General features: G+C 41.1%; 2 protein-coding genes across 5 annotated transcripts in view; both read left to right on the forward strand.

Annotated features, from left to right (window-relative positions):
- The first annotated feature begins 1,063 nt into the window (after nt 1-1,063).
- Nucleotides 1,064-12,778, forward strand: LOC114431857 (uncharacterized). Of its 3 annotated transcripts, XM_028399521.1 has the most exons (6): nt 1,065-1,357; nt 8,828-9,021; nt 9,744-9,881; nt 10,036-12,135; nt 12,236-12,286; nt 12,371-12,778. In XM_028399521.1, the coding sequence occupies exons 2-6, from the start codon at nt 8,997-8,999 to the stop codon at nt 12,454-12,456; spliced, it is 2,400 nt and encodes a 799-aa protein (XP_028255322.1). In that variant the 5' UTR covers nt 1,065-1,357; nt 8,828-8,996; the 3' UTR covers nt 12,457-12,778. The 3 variants fall into 3 exon arrangements, with proteins under 3 accessions (XP_028255320.1, XP_028255322.1, XP_028255321.1); XM_028399519.1 differs by having other exon boundaries at nt 1,064-1,357; nt 8,828-9,881; XM_028399520.1 differs by having other exon boundaries at nt 8,828-9,881; nt 12,242-12,286.
- A 1,402-nt stretch (nt 12,779-14,180) lies between these two features.
- The window catches only part of dennd5b (DENN/MADD domain containing 5B), a 46,701-nt gene continuing 44,711 nt past the window's right edge, over nt 14,181-16,170 (forward strand). For both annotated transcript variants that reach the window (XM_028400181.1, XM_028400183.1), the window contains exon 1: nt 14,181-14,698. In XM_028400181.1, coding sequence (XP_028255982.1) covers nt 14,590-14,698 — 109 coding nt within the window. In that variant the 5' untranslated portion in view covers nt 14,181-14,589. The remainder of the gene's footprint in view (nt 14,699-16,170) is intronic.

Below are 16,170 nucleotides of genomic sequence, written 5' to 3' on the forward strand. Positions count from 1 at the left end.
CACAAATCATCAATAAACTTTGATCAAGAAATCACAACTCTGTTCCTAATCGTAAAGATTTTAGATCACTCTCATGTACTTGTTACCCAGTGCAGCTCTGCTGTGATTTCACCTCCACTCCAAAGGCCTCTGTCGTGGTTCTGCCTTTGCTTAAGCCAGCAAAATGCATCCCTAATTTGGGCTTTAAAGGCAACACATATGTGAAAGCTGTCAGCGTGTTTGTTTGTTCAGAATATTACAAGCTACACACCGTGAATTAGACTTGGCCCACCCTTCATTGGTGCACGGGCAGGTCCCAGCCCTTTGGCACATGACCAGGTCTTACAATGTGTGAGGTTGCTCTTGCACAACATCATCTGAACAGCATTCACTCTTGCCTTCACCCAGTTGCGTAATATTGGTTTTTGCGGCCAATTCAGATCAAGGCAAAATCAGTCTTATGTGATCAACTCATTAATCGTTCTAGAAAACAGGAACAGACATGTTAGCATTGTTTTATGAGTGCTCAGGTCACACACTTCCCCATCAGACACAGACATGCACTTTTACTTTACTTTTTAATAAACAGGTTGCCGGATGTGAAGTATTGCTCAAGTAGGCTAAATAATAAACATAGGCATTTGACATGAAATACAATTAATAATTTAATGCTATTGTTTTTTAAGTTTTACCCAGACCCACCCACATAGGTCTGGAACCACATATAAACCATGTTTCCCCACCAAACAGTTAGAACTGATGAAGCTGCTTGGATGAGCAGTGAAACGTCTTCAAGAAAACTCTACAAGTCCAGACGCCTTGCTTCAATCTTCTCTACGTAGACATGAAATATAGCAAGCTAAATAATGATCTATAAAATATACATTTCATCACACATACTCTCGTAATAATCCCTATTCCAATAACCTACACTATATATAATGCTAGTATGTTTTATTATTCCATCAGTGGTGAGAAAGAAAGAGAATAGTAGGGTTGTTGTTCTGTGTTTTGCCGTTTTTGCGCCCACCCCTCATCAGGTCATGAGAATTCTGGGAAAAAAAACAACCAATCAGAGCGCAGGCCAGCATCACATAAATACGACCATCAGCCGAGACCTAGTCTGTCGGACGACGTCTAGAAGAGATCTGTGGCTGTGGAGGCGGCGTAGAGCACTGAAGTTTAGCGGCTTTAACGAGTCAACGTACAGTAAAGGTTTTACTTCTTCACTTCACACGGATAGCAGTCTCTCCGATGGGATTTGTTTCAGCGGATGGTCTTCCTGATCCGGATTGGAGTTTTACATGGTGAATAATCACCGATGTCAAATAAGGACTTTTTGGACGATGAGTTAAATCGGCTGAAATGCAGACTCTTGGTAAGTAATGTTTACCGTCAGTGGGAAGTTTTGGTTTTCTGTGAACTTTGGCTATTGTAGATACGGAAAGCACGTCGTCTCTGTTGACAATATCCCTTTTACGCTTCCTCTGTCTGTGTTGGTGTGTGGCGTTGTTACCGTTCCATGTGTTAGTGTTAGCAGCAGGAGGTCAGTTAAAAACTGCAACTGTTGAGTGTGACCGCTTTTAAGTAACACGCGGGTGTCGACTCGGTGATGCAAGAAGTTTTTTTTCTGTCCCGCGAGGTAGGTGGACAGGGACGCTGTCAATATGGCGTCACACGGAACTCAGAAGCTTTGTCCCACTTGAGGTGGGCGTTTGAAAACATGGCTGCTGCAGTCAGACCGAAAACGTGTTACATACTCCGCGAGAATCGAGGTGACTGTTATTGTAAATAAAGACACAGCAGAAAAGCAATAAAAAGCATTAAAGTGCATTCAACAGCAAAAACACAGTGTACTACTTGATTGTACCATTAACCCTCATGCATTGTTCGCAAACACTACCCTAATGTGTTGTTCGGGGACAAAAACGTCCCCTAACTTTAACGGTTTTAAAAACATATTAGATATTTTTTTGAAATTTTTTTGCATAGACCTTTTAATTAACTTCAGTTCTAATCAACAGTAGTGAAAAAATCATTTTCCCCCAGGATTTTAACCCTTTAATCACCAATTTTATAAGGGGTGGTGCTGAAGATTGAAAAAAAAAAAACACACAAAATGGCTCATTTTTAATAGAAAAGGTGAATGTGGACTGGATTCTTTTTAACCTTTATTACAGTCTTGGTCATGTCAAACATCAGTAAAAAAATTGACTTTATTGCATTATTAGTTTTTGCACAGCACTGGATTTTCTTTTTTTCTCCCATTTTGTCCCATAGACTTACATTATAAACACACTTTTTTTGACTGCACAGCCATGGCACTACATAATCATGCATTCTTGATTGTTGGTGGTTTACCCTGTTGGTAGGAGGTAAAATTTGTGATTTTTACAGTTAACAACTTGATTACCATATTAACCCTTTACCTGCAGGCCTGTGCTCATGTACTGTAGTTTCTGGCTTAAGTATATGGAGTTATAGGGAGTATTTTAGCACATAATTGTGTGTCTACACACTGTGTGTGTATGTTAGAGAGGAAGAGAGCCATTTGCACACTGATCTTGTTGTCTGTGAGTACACACAACCACAGAGTCTTCATAGTAAACAAAAACAAAGAAAGTGTTACTATGCACGTGTGGCCCTTTGATGTCTACAGGTGCAGACTAAACAAAACAAAAAGGCAAGTGGTCTTACATGTGACCTTGTGGTCATTTGATGGTGAGAAGAGCAGAAAGCAACATGAAGAGAGGATTCACTTGTGCACAATCTCTGGAAATGATTGTGCAGCCTGGCTCTATGAAGGGCCAGGCTGTGAAGCTGTGAAGGCTGCACAAGTAGATCAGTCACTTGTTCACAAGCGAATCCTTCATTCGTTCACAAGTGAATCCTTCACTCATGCACAGGTGAATCCTCTCTTCATGCTGCTTGCTGCTCTTGTCACCATTAAATGACCAGGAGGATGCATGCAAGTCCACTAGTGTTTTTGTTTTGTTTAGTCTGAACCTCTCAGCATCAAAGGGCCCGGCACTTACTTTTAGGGCTGCAACAAATTTACTTTACTTTACTTTACTAAACTACTTTTAATACTAATTTTAGTAGGGGACTAAACTGTAGATTAGATTTGGTTAGTCAATGATTATTTATTATGTTATCAAGTTATCTATCTATGGTGTCTATTTAGTAACATGCACGTATGGTCGTGTGGAGCGCAACACGCCATGGAAAAGGGGCACTTAGACCTCACTTAGACTAATTCAGTGATCTCAACTGAGACACTAAGCTAAAAGTAAAGTCACTCTACTGGAGGACGTGTTTTCCGAAAGCTAAAAAAAAAAACAGCTATTTTACCCATCCACAACTTCAGACGCCAGAACTCCTGGATGTTTTCATTTTACATGCTTATGCATTGCCGTTGTACGTCTGAATTAGGTACACTTCACTTACTTAGTAACTTTATTGTCCTGACTTTCCTTCCCTGACAATGTGCAAATGGCTCTCTTCCTCTCTAGCATACACACACAGTGTGTAGACACACAATTATGTGCTAAAATACTCCCTATAACTCCATATACAAGCCAGAAACTACACTACATGAACACAGGCCTGCAGGTAAAGGGTTAATATGGTAATTAAGTTGTTAACTGTAAAAATCACAAATGTTACCTCCTACCAACAGGGTAAACCACCAACAATCAAGAATGCATGATTATTTAGTGCCATGGCTGTGCAGTCAAAAAAAGTGTGGTTATAATGTAAGTCTATGGGACAAAATGGGAGAAAAAAAGAAAATCCAGTGCCGTGCAAAAACTAATAATGCAATAAAGTCAATTTTTTTACTGATGTTTGACATGACCAAGCCTGTAATAAAGGTGTTAGGTAAAATAACCCAACACCGTTACACCATCTGCAAACAGAGACCACAGACAACTTCTCAATGTTTTACTTGCAAGGAGAGTGACCCCAGAGACTGCTCAGTTACAATCTCCGAACTCACTCTGAAACAGTCTCTGGCTCGCCTGCCTTTTATTGAAAACATGAGTGCCCTATTTTTACAACATTGTTACTAAGGGGAAAAGGGAAACATCTTGTTCAGTATTTAAATCACTCTTTTCATATCTTCACTGACACCCTTCTTGACACCGTTGTGGGTGTGCTTCCTTCTCGTTTCTTGGTAAAGTTGCTCCACTGCCCCCGCCGTGACCTGTCTACCAGCTATTTACATGCAAGCTGGCTACAGAAGATAATGCATGATATGACACGTCTACAGAAAATAAGGAACACTTTTATAAGAATAAATGTATAATACTCAAACAAGTAATAAGTAATAGAATAACTCCAACAAAAGGTTAAAAAGAATCCAGTCCACATTCACCTTTTTCTATTAAAAATGAGCCATTTTGTGTGTTTTTTTCCAATTTTCAGCACCACCCCTTATAAACTTGGTGATTAAAGGGTTAAAAGCCTGGGGGAAAATGATTTTTTCACTACTGTTGATTAGAACTGAAGTTAATTAAAAGGTCTATGCAAAAAAATTTCAAAAAATATTTATCTAATATATTTTTAAAACCGTTAAAGTTAGGGGACGTTTTTGTCCCCGAACAACACATTAGGGGGTAAAATTTGCCCACAGTGTACCGTTGACCTATGAAAATTTTTAAAATCATATTAACAAAATTTATGTAAAATTAAGCTTATTGAGGAAAAATGATTCAATTTGTCCACATATTGACAAAGTTATGGCCAAAATAAACAGAAAAATTTCTCTCAGAGGACAAAAATGTCCCGAACAACACATGAGGGTTAACTGAAGGGGTCAGCCTCGTAACATCTCCCCTTTTATAGTCATCTGTCAACAAATAATATAACTTATAGGCCTGTCACGATAACAGATTTTGCTGGGCGATTAATTGCCAAGAGAAATTATTGCAATAAGCGATAATATTGTCGTTTTGAGACCATGTACGCGCGTTTGCGCGTATGCGCATCAGACCGCTGCAGACAGCTGCAGTGAATTTTAAAAACGCCACCATGTAGACAGAAACCACATAAAAGAAAGTGATGCAGAGATATCCAGTTTGATTTCAATTCAAGGATTGGCTCAAATGTGGCTCAGGTGTGAACGCAAATGTGGCTAGCGAATCCGGCTAGCGACATGCTACTTCCGGTTCACAGGGCGCGACACGGGACAAAAATATATATAAAGTCCGACAGCCGGACTTTGCACACTTTATACGCTACGACGCACCGGAGTGAGAGGGAGAAAGATAGGAAGACAAACGAGCGTGCAAATGTAATTTATCGCGGCCGAAAAACTTAACGAGCCCATTTGAGTTATCCTGCAATTAATTGATTTATTGTTTATCGCGACAGGCCTATTGACTTATAATTCAACCTAAACTATGATAACTAACTCGTATAGAATAACATAGAATTTGAGTGCATTTTCAGATTTTTATAAATTCAGTCCGTTTGGCATTTTCACCAGCTTACCACTACTGGTCCTGTAGTGCCTTGTATCTGGTGATTGTGAAGTAGGCTGTTCAACCTGCTCCTCTTTGTTGTCTCTGTTGCTCTGAATGTCCTGCGTCGAGTCGCTCCGACTGCCTCCTGTGCAGTCCCCGATATGTCCCCTTCAGCCAGTCTCAGGGCCACTCTGTTGCGCCTGTACACAGTCCCTTCTACATTCACTAGGCATGACCTCGAACCCACCTGTTGGAGACACACCTTTTCTCCATCTGCCTGTTCGGGCTCCTGGCAGCGGCTGCATCCGAATAGGCTGGCCTACATTCAATTCTGGCAATCCCTGGCTGATCCGTCATACTCGAACTTTGCTTTCTGATGTTTAGCTCTGATTTTTTTTTTTTTCTGCGACGCCTGGAATAACACACACACTAGTTGTCACCTTTTCAACCCCCCGTTTATTGTCAGAGTGACAAACCACTTTTTACCTTGTCCATTAACCGCCCCGATGCTCTCTGCCATGTAGATGCAGCTGTACGTGTCCTCATCCTCACTGTTTGTCTCAACTGTGTTCACTCGGTCTGGCCGTGCCTTTTAAAAAATAATCCATTAGGCTTTAATGGAATATGTCGTTATGCTTCATGTAAACTTTGTTCAAAATACAGGCATACAGCCATCACCTGTACGAGCAGATCCCCGTGTATGTGCAGCGATCTCCCCTCATCTTACATTGCAGACGTGCCTCGCTTTTCACACTCCTCACAACACCGTGCGCAAAAGGAAGCGTTGATGTGCTGCGCTCTGTCCTCTCGCACCCCATGTCTCGTAGACCTTTTGTCATCTGACTGTGCTCAGCAGGGCTCTAGACTAACTTTTTGCACTAGTTGCACCGGTGCGCCTAAACGTTTTTTCTTGGGTGCACCGGCACAAAAGTTAGGTGCACCGCATCACACATCACACAGCAGTTTGTTTTTTAAATGCTGTCCATATATTTTATGGATCAGGCCTTAACTCGACACCTATCCTAACGCAGAAGTTCTTTTCATCTTCTCTCATCATCTGCAGCTACATCTACTGTTAAACCTGACGGGCCTCGCAGGGCTGTAGCCAAAGTTTTAGAAATACTGAGGTCCAAAAATTGATGTCTAGGAAATATGAACGGGCTTAATAATCACATATCATCCTAAACTGACTTTGGACCTTGTTTAATGAACACAGGTAAATAAAAATAATAAATACATCTACCGATAGTACTCATTCAAATTATGGACACACTAGCCAACAAGTCTGCCTGTCAGAAATCCATAATGAAGATTTAAAGTTTCAGCACTCTCCATTTCCCTGTTTGCTTTCTCTCTGTATTTTCTGGCTGTCGCTCCTCACTTATCTATCTGGCAATGGGAATTAAAAATTATTTAAATTATATACATCTTTATTTATTTAATAGTTGTGATTGAGATATATATTTTGTTTTCTTCAACACTTTTCTAATGCAGCTACAGTATCTCTTCTCTCATCTTCCTCACCTCTCTTCCTCTCTTTCTAAAGCTGAGCTCCAGCTGACAGACTCTTCATTCTGTCTGTTACAGTTTTAGCTGTATGCAGATATCATACTGGCAGACAATGGTCCACTATAGCAGGATAATAATACTTTTTAAATGGGCGTTCGTCATGTAACCATGTACTACTACTCCTTAAAACCAGCTGACTGCTGTCAGTCAGAGTGAATCAGCCTTCATGGATGGAACCACGCAGGTCAGATGATACTGTCCGTCAGACCTGTTGTTCAGTCTGTTACAATGCTACGAGCACGTCACGCCCCTTCATTACCGGCTCGTTATCGTCACTCATTCAGGTCAACAGCAAATTAGCAAAACCCGCATAGTAGCAACAACTCTTCCTCCTCCGCACATGTTCACTTAAACTGCGGTTTCTGCTGTTCAGCAGCGAAACGTCTTTATACCCTGTCTGTGTGTGCGCGCTGCGTGGTGCAGTGAGAGGGCCATATGAGTTCTGCACACACGTTTTAAAAAGTCCGGGCCGAAACGGACTTTGTTCTCGTCACCTCGGGAACACGAAAATATCTCTGTTCTCGTGCAGTATGGAACAAGCTTTATCACACAGCATCAGCTCTGCGCAGCATATGTCCCTGTTCTTCTTCTGAATTTTCGGTCTCTGCTGACCGCAGCAAACACGTTTTCAAAGATACACACACGGAGGTCCCGCCCTTCACCGGCTCTGATTGGTTGAGACCACGATATGGGCCCGAAGTGTGTCTGTTGCTGGAGACTTTTGAGAGTCGCGGAGAATGTATCTCCCTCTTACAGCTGGTCGTACCGGTGCGACCTCTGATATTTTTTAGTTGCACCTTTGAAGAATTAGGTCGCATGTGCGCCCAAAATGGTCGCACTCTAGAGCCCTGCTCAGTATGTATGTAGACATTATTCTTTTGAACACAGCACTAAATCGTCTTCTAAGCAACAAGGCTTAGACGGACCACGAAGTGAAAACATTGAAAAGTACGGTCTGCCAGCATGCATTTCGCTAAGATCTACTCGGATTCTCTGCACTTCGTCGCGATGGTACTTGATCCACGTTACCTGGGTGTTCACCTCAACAACAAACTGGACTGGACTCACAACACAGACGCACTGTACAAGAAGTTTTCTTATAAACCACTTCTACCTCCACTCACCTGTGCAATAACTGTTCATATGTAAACTGTTTTTTGATTCTATTCTATATTTTATAATGTATATATCTTTTCTTATCTTATCCTTTGCTGTCTGTATCTGCTGTTGCAAAAATGCAATTTCCCCATTGTGGGACTAATAAAGGTTTCTTAATCTTATACACTTGGATGTGGAGAACCCGCACAGCGCACCCTTGTTGTCTGATATGTTCAATGAGATTCTGCAACAAAGTGCATCCCTAATCAATACATTAAAATCAAATGGTTATTTATTATTTTTATGCAAGTAATTTTTTTCCAAAATGAGTTCACCCTCTACAAGCCATGGGAGCCATAGCAGAGGAAGCCTAGGTAGCTGACCTTTGGGCTATCGAGTCTAGGGGATTTCTGAGTTTTCATTCATCCTTTTATTTTTTTGCAGTTTCTTGCTCTCTTATGTTTTTATAACGTAATGTCATGATGTTACTGGATTCTGAATGTTCTTGTACCTACTTGCCTAACTTGAAAACCTATTGGTTGAATAAAGAGACACAGTAAAGCTGCTCTGCAGTCAAGTATTTTACAAATGAATTATAAGTAGAGTCAAGAATAACGGGACCAGAATGTGTCAGAAGTTAATTTGTGTATGGCTAAATAATGTTGAAAGTAAGACTATCCAGACATCCATTAATTTTCTTTTTATCTATTTCCCAGACAAATGAAGCACTTGAAAACATTGCTCTCCCTGCAGTGTGATTGGGATGCCCACACAGCCAAAGAGAGGCCAAACTTCGACCACTGATGTGATGGTGGTGCTCTCTGAGTTGTATCGGTGGTTCTCCTAGCGGATGAAATACCAGCCATCGTGACTGCAGAATTGCTTATGGTTCACCTAGGCATAGGCTCAGGTATGAACATGATCATGTTTTTTGGAGAAACAGCAACTAAGAGCAGCGGCTAATGGTGATTTAACTTCAGTGGCACATGTCCCTGGAAAACAGTTTTTCTCTGATGTCTTTTAATGAGACCTCTATTGGACAACAAAGGGAATCTTCAGAGCAGTACATTGAACATTTTCCCAAAGGGTCAAACTTGAACAATAATACTGGTCTGAAGCCAGGGCCAGTTTCATTCAGTACAAGTCCCATAGCACTTTAAAGAACACAGCTGTGGCGTTCAGCCCAGCTTTTTTCTGTGTCTGAGATGTCTTACACATCTAGTCCACTACTTCTTGACTTACTAGAAGGAAAGCTTTTTAATTTAGAATCCTCAAGTAGCACCATATCTATGTTGGAGAAAACTAGCACCAATGTGGAAACAACCAAGAAGAGTTCACTACTCTCTATAAACGACAAACAGAAGGTGGCACAAAACCCTGATTATTCAGGAGTAACTGACCAGTCCTCCTCTCAGAAGATGTCCCCTTTCTCTCCCAGCAGTTTGCCATTCTTAAAGGAAATTTTGGCAGGTGGAGAACCAAGACCATTTACTGATGAAGAGATAAACTGTGTTATTAAAAAAATTCTTGAATATTTCTTGAATAAGTCGCTCCTAACTAAGGACATAAATAATGGACTCCAAGTGCACTCACTTCAGACGTCCAACAGCATCCCTGCAACAATCCCAACAGAATCCCTGCAAGAAGACGTGAAGAGGAGAAGTCTCAGCCATGCTGCTATTGAACAGTGCACTTCGGCAGCTAGAGGAGCCATAAAAGAAAACGGCCAGAAGGACAGCAAAGCCGGTTCACAAGTGAAAGGTCATAAAGGTACATAATTCTTAAAATGTGCTCCTAAAAATGAGTCAATCTTTGCCCTTGTTGATTTGCTACACAGATTAAGCATGTGACGTTCTTTTTGAGGTCATACTCCAACAATATTGGAATGAAGATAAAGGTAACATTCATCTCTTTACATCCACAGACAATCTGGAAATTGTACAGGGAATTGCTGCCACTTCCACAAAAAACAAAGAAAGTCGCTTGGTTGTCACCACAGTGTCTAAAGAGTATCTCGGTTCAACACACAGCTGCATCTCTTCTCAAGATTGGTCCAATACTGACAAGAACCAACATGCAGGTGGTAAAGCCGTTAAGAGAGCACAGCTAGACAGTGTGACGAATATGTCACCTGGACATTCTCAAATCAAAGCAAACAACTCAAACCCAAGGGAACAACCAATGCTTGGCCAAACAAGTGCTAATCCAAGTATGGTGGAGCATTGTGCTTATATGCATTCACTTCCACCTCTTCCACACCCTGTAACAGTTGTAAAAAATGCACTATATGAAGATATATCGGATTCAGAAGGTGCAACACAAACGCCAAATGAATGGCAGAATGAATTACAGTTTTCAGCACTTTCTCAATACTCAGTGTGTGAAGGCATAAGTGAAGATAATGATCCACTGACTTCACTTACACCTGAATTATCTAAACCCAGCATTCAACAGTATGGGCATGTGATGTGTGCAGATGTCTTGGATGAAGACCAGACTGATGACTGGCTAGTCATCCCTTTAGTGATCTCAGAAATCAAATTTGAATCGGGAGATGAAGACCAGAAGGACCAAGAAGTAGTTGAACTTGTAAAAGATGGTGAAGAAAGAAGACCCAGTGGTCCAGTACTTCCTAAGCCTCGATTCCCAGCTCCAAACCCAGCGCCAGTTTCTTCCCTTTTCTGCCCGATAGAGGAGTATGACACCATTGAAAGCTTTAAACAAGCTAATATTTCACAATATCTGAAAAGAGACCTGGCACAAGAAAGTAGCATAGCATGTGACCCAGAGGATAGCTGTGAAACTGAAGATAGTTCAGATTACTCAGATGATTCAGAGCACAACTATTTGACAGTCTCTAGGAAGTTGTTGACTCTCTCCTCGGCTGCATCATCAAAGACTGACGAGTCTGATGAAGAAAAAGACAATTTAAAAAGATGTAAAACCCGAAGACGAAAGAAACCCAAAAGGGAAGATGTAATTGTCCTTAATTCTGACTCAGAGGACAGTAACTCAATTACAAGACCGTACAGAGACAAAGAGTCTGTGGATACCTACTATAATAATTATGCAGCCTCCAGACAAAATCTTTCAAGTGATGAAAGTGTAATAGTCATTGAGGATAACACTGATCAAAACTATGGGGAGGGAGCTTCCCCTTCAGTGGGTGACCATGAAACTGCAAAACACTGCTTAAAATCACTTGCATCATCTGATGCATCACGCGGTATTAACAGTGGACAGCCCAGACATGGAGAGGTGAAATCCCCTCATCTGAAAAAGAAGGCAAAGACAAACAGGAGAATTCTCTCTACAGACTCAGAGGAGAGTGACAAGGACACACGAGGCAGTTTTGAAGCCAAAAACATGCTTTGCAAAACCAGTCCATTATCCAAGAAAGAGCCCCATCCTGTAGGAATGGTGTCCCCCACCACTTTAGGCCCTAATCCTGTGATTCCACGCTACGCTTTTACACAGGTTTCTTCCACCAGTGTTGTATTGAATCGTTTAAAACCAACAGTCCAAAAGCACAAGAAGGCTATGCCTTTACAGACCTCTAAAGAAACCAGCAAAACAGCTGAATCCTCTAAAGCATATTTGAAAAGAAACAAAAAAGGACAGTTGGTGTCCAAACCAGACCCTACAAATCAAAAACACCATACATCCACAGTGTCTCAGATGAAGCAAAGCTCGTCTAATCCCAGACTTCACTGCCCTAACAAGACTCCCTCAGCTCTACGCCATTCCTACACTACTACAAAAGCACCTTCTTCCACAACTAAGCCTTTAGCAGTTGAGCGGTTGACCAGAGAATGGGAAAGGTCCTACTACCCAACCAGGAGAGATAAAAAAACTGGTTCAGAGACAGAGGAGGCCATTCCTGGACCAAGTCGCAGTGAAAGGGTACAACAACGGAGGCAGAGTTACCAAGAGCCCTCTGTACCACTACTGATGAAGAGAAGCAAGGATGAAGCCAGACAGCTGACTGCAAATGCTACAAATCGGATTTCTCATGCAGAACGCAGTATGTTCATTTTAATAGTTTTCAGATAATAAATTTGTCCAAATAAATATTCATTTTTAATGTGTGTAATTTGAATGCATGTTCCTTTTTCTCACTCTTGCTGTAGGATATGCTGTTGGGGAAGGTTATAAGTGGAGGAATTCATCGAAAGGTAAACTCTGGGATATTCCTGATGGTTACATAGACGGTGTATAAACAGGCTGGTGAAGTTTGTAAATTCTTTTTCTCACTGTAGGTGGCTCCACGAAGAGAGGCAGATCCCCTCCAATATGCCTTGATTGGGATGAAGACCCCAGTTCCAGTTACGTTTGTTATAACTGATTCTGTTGCATGTATACATATAGGACTGTTACCTATATACATGATTTTATGTTTTAACTGTGTGTTTGTTTATACTTTATTGGCATGCTGTTGTATTAAAATGGCTGTTTGATGTGGTCATTGCAATATTTCTCTATTGTACTTAAAACTGTTTTAGAAAACATTTTTGTAATGCAATTTACAAAGCTGTCTGTACAAAGTTGTTGTTTTGAGTTGTTATAGCTAATGTTTTTTACATTTTACATATTTTGGTACTTTGAAAACTGTTTTTAAACTTAACATGTTACATGTCAAAATACAAATGAAAAGGAGCTGCTGCTGATTGGCTTCTGTCCTGATTTAAATCCACTAGGGGGAGATATTACACGGTGTTTGTCTGATGCGTGTCTACAGATATTGCCATTTTAAAGAATCCTACAGGCAGCTCGACTTCATTCATCTGTTTAATCTTTGTTCACTTTTCATACAAATGTCCACTTCAGAAGTCTTTATAACAAAAATAGACAGAAAACTCATGGTCAAAAACGTTTTAGCGTCGACTGATGAGATGACACAGAAATGATAAGTGTTTATGATAAATACAGGTGAGATAATCAGACACTACCCTGACAGCTCAAAATACACACACACACGAACAATACTTTCTCTGCCAGCAGGGGGAGCCAGCGTTCCATGCCAGCTTTCACAATATTCTGGTATGCACAATGTTTTATACCCGATCGGCATTTTTTACGGTCAGGTAGCCCCACCATTCAACTACAACTATTTTGGCCCAGCGCAATGACCGTTCAATAACACCACAGTAATATGAAATATATAATAATATAAATGATATAAAATGATTTATTTTGTGCAGCAAAAGATCAAAGGTATGCCTTTGATGACGTCAATGTTATTTGTTTTTTGTATCCTAAAGTAGTGTTGTATACCTTTGATGACGGCAAAGATCAAAGGTAGGCGCAGGACTCGGGCTGTTGTTGGTACGAGAGCGCAGCTCAGAACTTTAATTGTTGTACGACTGAGCAGTATATTTTGGGGAGTTCCGTGGAAACGAACCTGCCTGAAGTGCAAAGCTACAGGCGTCCTAAAGGAAAAAATATCAAGCGTGATCACTGGACTAAACACTGAGAACAGAAGGAGAACGAGAAGCGCAGCTGCAGAGGAGCTTAACATCTTAACATATTTCTTCATACAGTCCGTTTCGTGGTGAGTACCAACAGTAGTGAGTGATAAGTGCAACTTCATCGTTTATTCAAAGAGAGAGAGGGAGAGAGAGAGTCGTGCGCATTTACGCACATGCCGTGTGAGTGATTTTTAATTAAATAAGTAAAGAAAGACTTTATCTGCCAGCAGGGGGAGCCAGCGTTCCATGCCAGCTTTCACAATCGTCTGGTATGCACATGTTTTATAAGCGATCCATATTTTGATTATTATATATTATTAGTCTACTCAATAAGAATGAATAATAATTCATTATAATTACAATATATGGGAAATTCTGCCCATAACATTGTCTCTTGGTGAACATCTATTTGTAAATGGGATTTCAAGAATTTTGACTTTCAGCGACAACATACGTAGTAAAGCATGATTGTATTCTTCCGCAAGGCAATAAAGTCCCACGTTTAATACAACGTAGCGCTTGACTGCGGCTGCGTGATGTCCGTGGCAGAGCTCTGGTCCGTCGTATAAAGATTAGATGTCTGCGCAGGTGTGTCTGCGGTTGAAATATAAGAAGAACGTGTAGTTGTTAAACTCTGAGCACTAATTAGCAGCTTTTTAAATTAAATAAGTAAAGAAAAACAAACACCAGACTGAGAAAAATCCGAGGACTGCATTTAAATATCCCGCCCTGCCAGTGGACTCCTCCGAGGCGGAGATTCGCTCCGCTCTCCCTCCTGTGCAGTCAGTCAGCGGAGGGTCGGGATTCGGGAAGCTTCAATTGAAGCTGACTAACGCTAAAACAGCTTTAATAGGCCGTTATATGAAGAATGTTTTTTCTGCTTACTAAAGTTGAAACAGTAGAGCAGTTTCATTAACTCTTGCACTTCGGTCATTTTTTCTTTTTCGTCGCTGGAAATGCTTCGCTGCTTGGAGGACTAGGAGCGGGACGCGCTGCACTCCGAAGCCGGGATGAGTGGGAGCTCCGCGGTGTCCGGCACGGCGCCTTGCCGCTTCGCCCACTACTTTGTTATATGCGGGATAGACACAGAGACTGGACTGGAACCAGACGAGCTAGCAGGTAGGTTCCTTCTGCTACGAAAAATAAAATAAAAATGGATGTTATTTAGTCTTTACGTGTTCTAAGAAAAAAAGAACAACAACAGTCCCCAGCAGCTGAGCACATGTGTTGACAATGGAGCTAGCACTTTATAAAAGCAGCCACAAAACACAGTAAGCAATACCACAACTTAGTGAACAGAGTCAAGCTTATTGATTATATTAAATAGGCGGCGATAAGGGCTTGGGGACAGCATAGCTACCCAGTGAGCTGGTGTCAAAATCAACACTCTTCAAAATTCTTCAATCTGATAAAAGCTTCCTGTGCTGTTTCTCTCAGAATGAAACTTCTGACTGCACTTTTTAGTCACTGTGTTTTCCAAATGAACCACACTTTGAAGTATTTGTTTGTCACAGGCACACACATGTAAAGACTGATGTATTCTGCATGATTGTAAGCCACTTTCATTCATTTTGATGGCTGCACTTGGTTGCTGCAGACTAAAGGTGGTGATAGCTGTACTGAGCTTATTGATAAGGATCAGAACTTTTTCACCCTTCTGTGCGCTCACAACATATTCTGTCACCATATATGTTTACTCATTGGCTCATTTCTGCATTCCCTGCTCATATTATCACACTGTTAGTGGGGAGTTGTCAAGCGTTGTCTTCTGGATGAGCTTCTAGCTGCACTGAGGGCTGCTATTGCGTCACAGTCAAATCAGTGGTTTGCAGTGTAACTGAAATCCCTGGGCTGAAGTTCAGCATCGTAAAGTGAGCGTGTGTCACAAATGAGCAATCGTTGCACTTTTGTGGCCAACTACTTTGCAAACTTGTGAAGAATTTTTAAGACTTGTAGGTAGACTGTTTTGTGTGTGTGTGTGTTGCCCCTCAGGCTGTAGGAAGTCCGAGGTGACACTATTAAGCTGAGTCCATATGCCCCACTGTCTGCTCTGTTAACACCAATCACCCCAAATGCTGCGAATCTGCTGTGCATTATCTTTTCTGCAGATAACCATTGTTTTCTTTATTGATTAACCTGCCAATTATTTTCATCGATAAATCAAATGGCAGAATAGTTGACATCCCTCTCAAACACATTCTCCCACTGAATCTGCATAAACATTTTAGAGCTTGACTGATTTTTGAAATGGATTTATTTTGGTACCAAAATATGCTGAAATTTATTTGTCAAGATTGGGAGATTCACAGGAACTGTGAACCTGGAAGTATGATGATGCTAGCCCGATTTGCATTCAGACCTTCAATCAATATGGCTTTAGCGGAATTGAAATCAATCCAATTTGAACCAGATTTGCACTGTTCAGATTGAAGAAAACATCAATTCGGCTGAACAGGATCATACTGTATAGTGTGCTGGGGGTGTTGATGATGTCAACATGTTGTAGTTGATGAGATCATTCATATGGGGTGATCCATCCTCAAGGGGGGCTGGGGTCTGTTCTCCCCAGACAGGATGAGCTGCTCATATGG

Source organism: Parambassis ranga, chromosome 2 (genome assembly GCF_900634625.1).
Source record: "Parambassis ranga chromosome 2, fParRan2.1, whole genome shotgun sequence".
NCBI classification, from domain to species: Eukaryota; Metazoa; Chordata; class Actinopteri; family Ambassidae; genus Parambassis; species Parambassis ranga.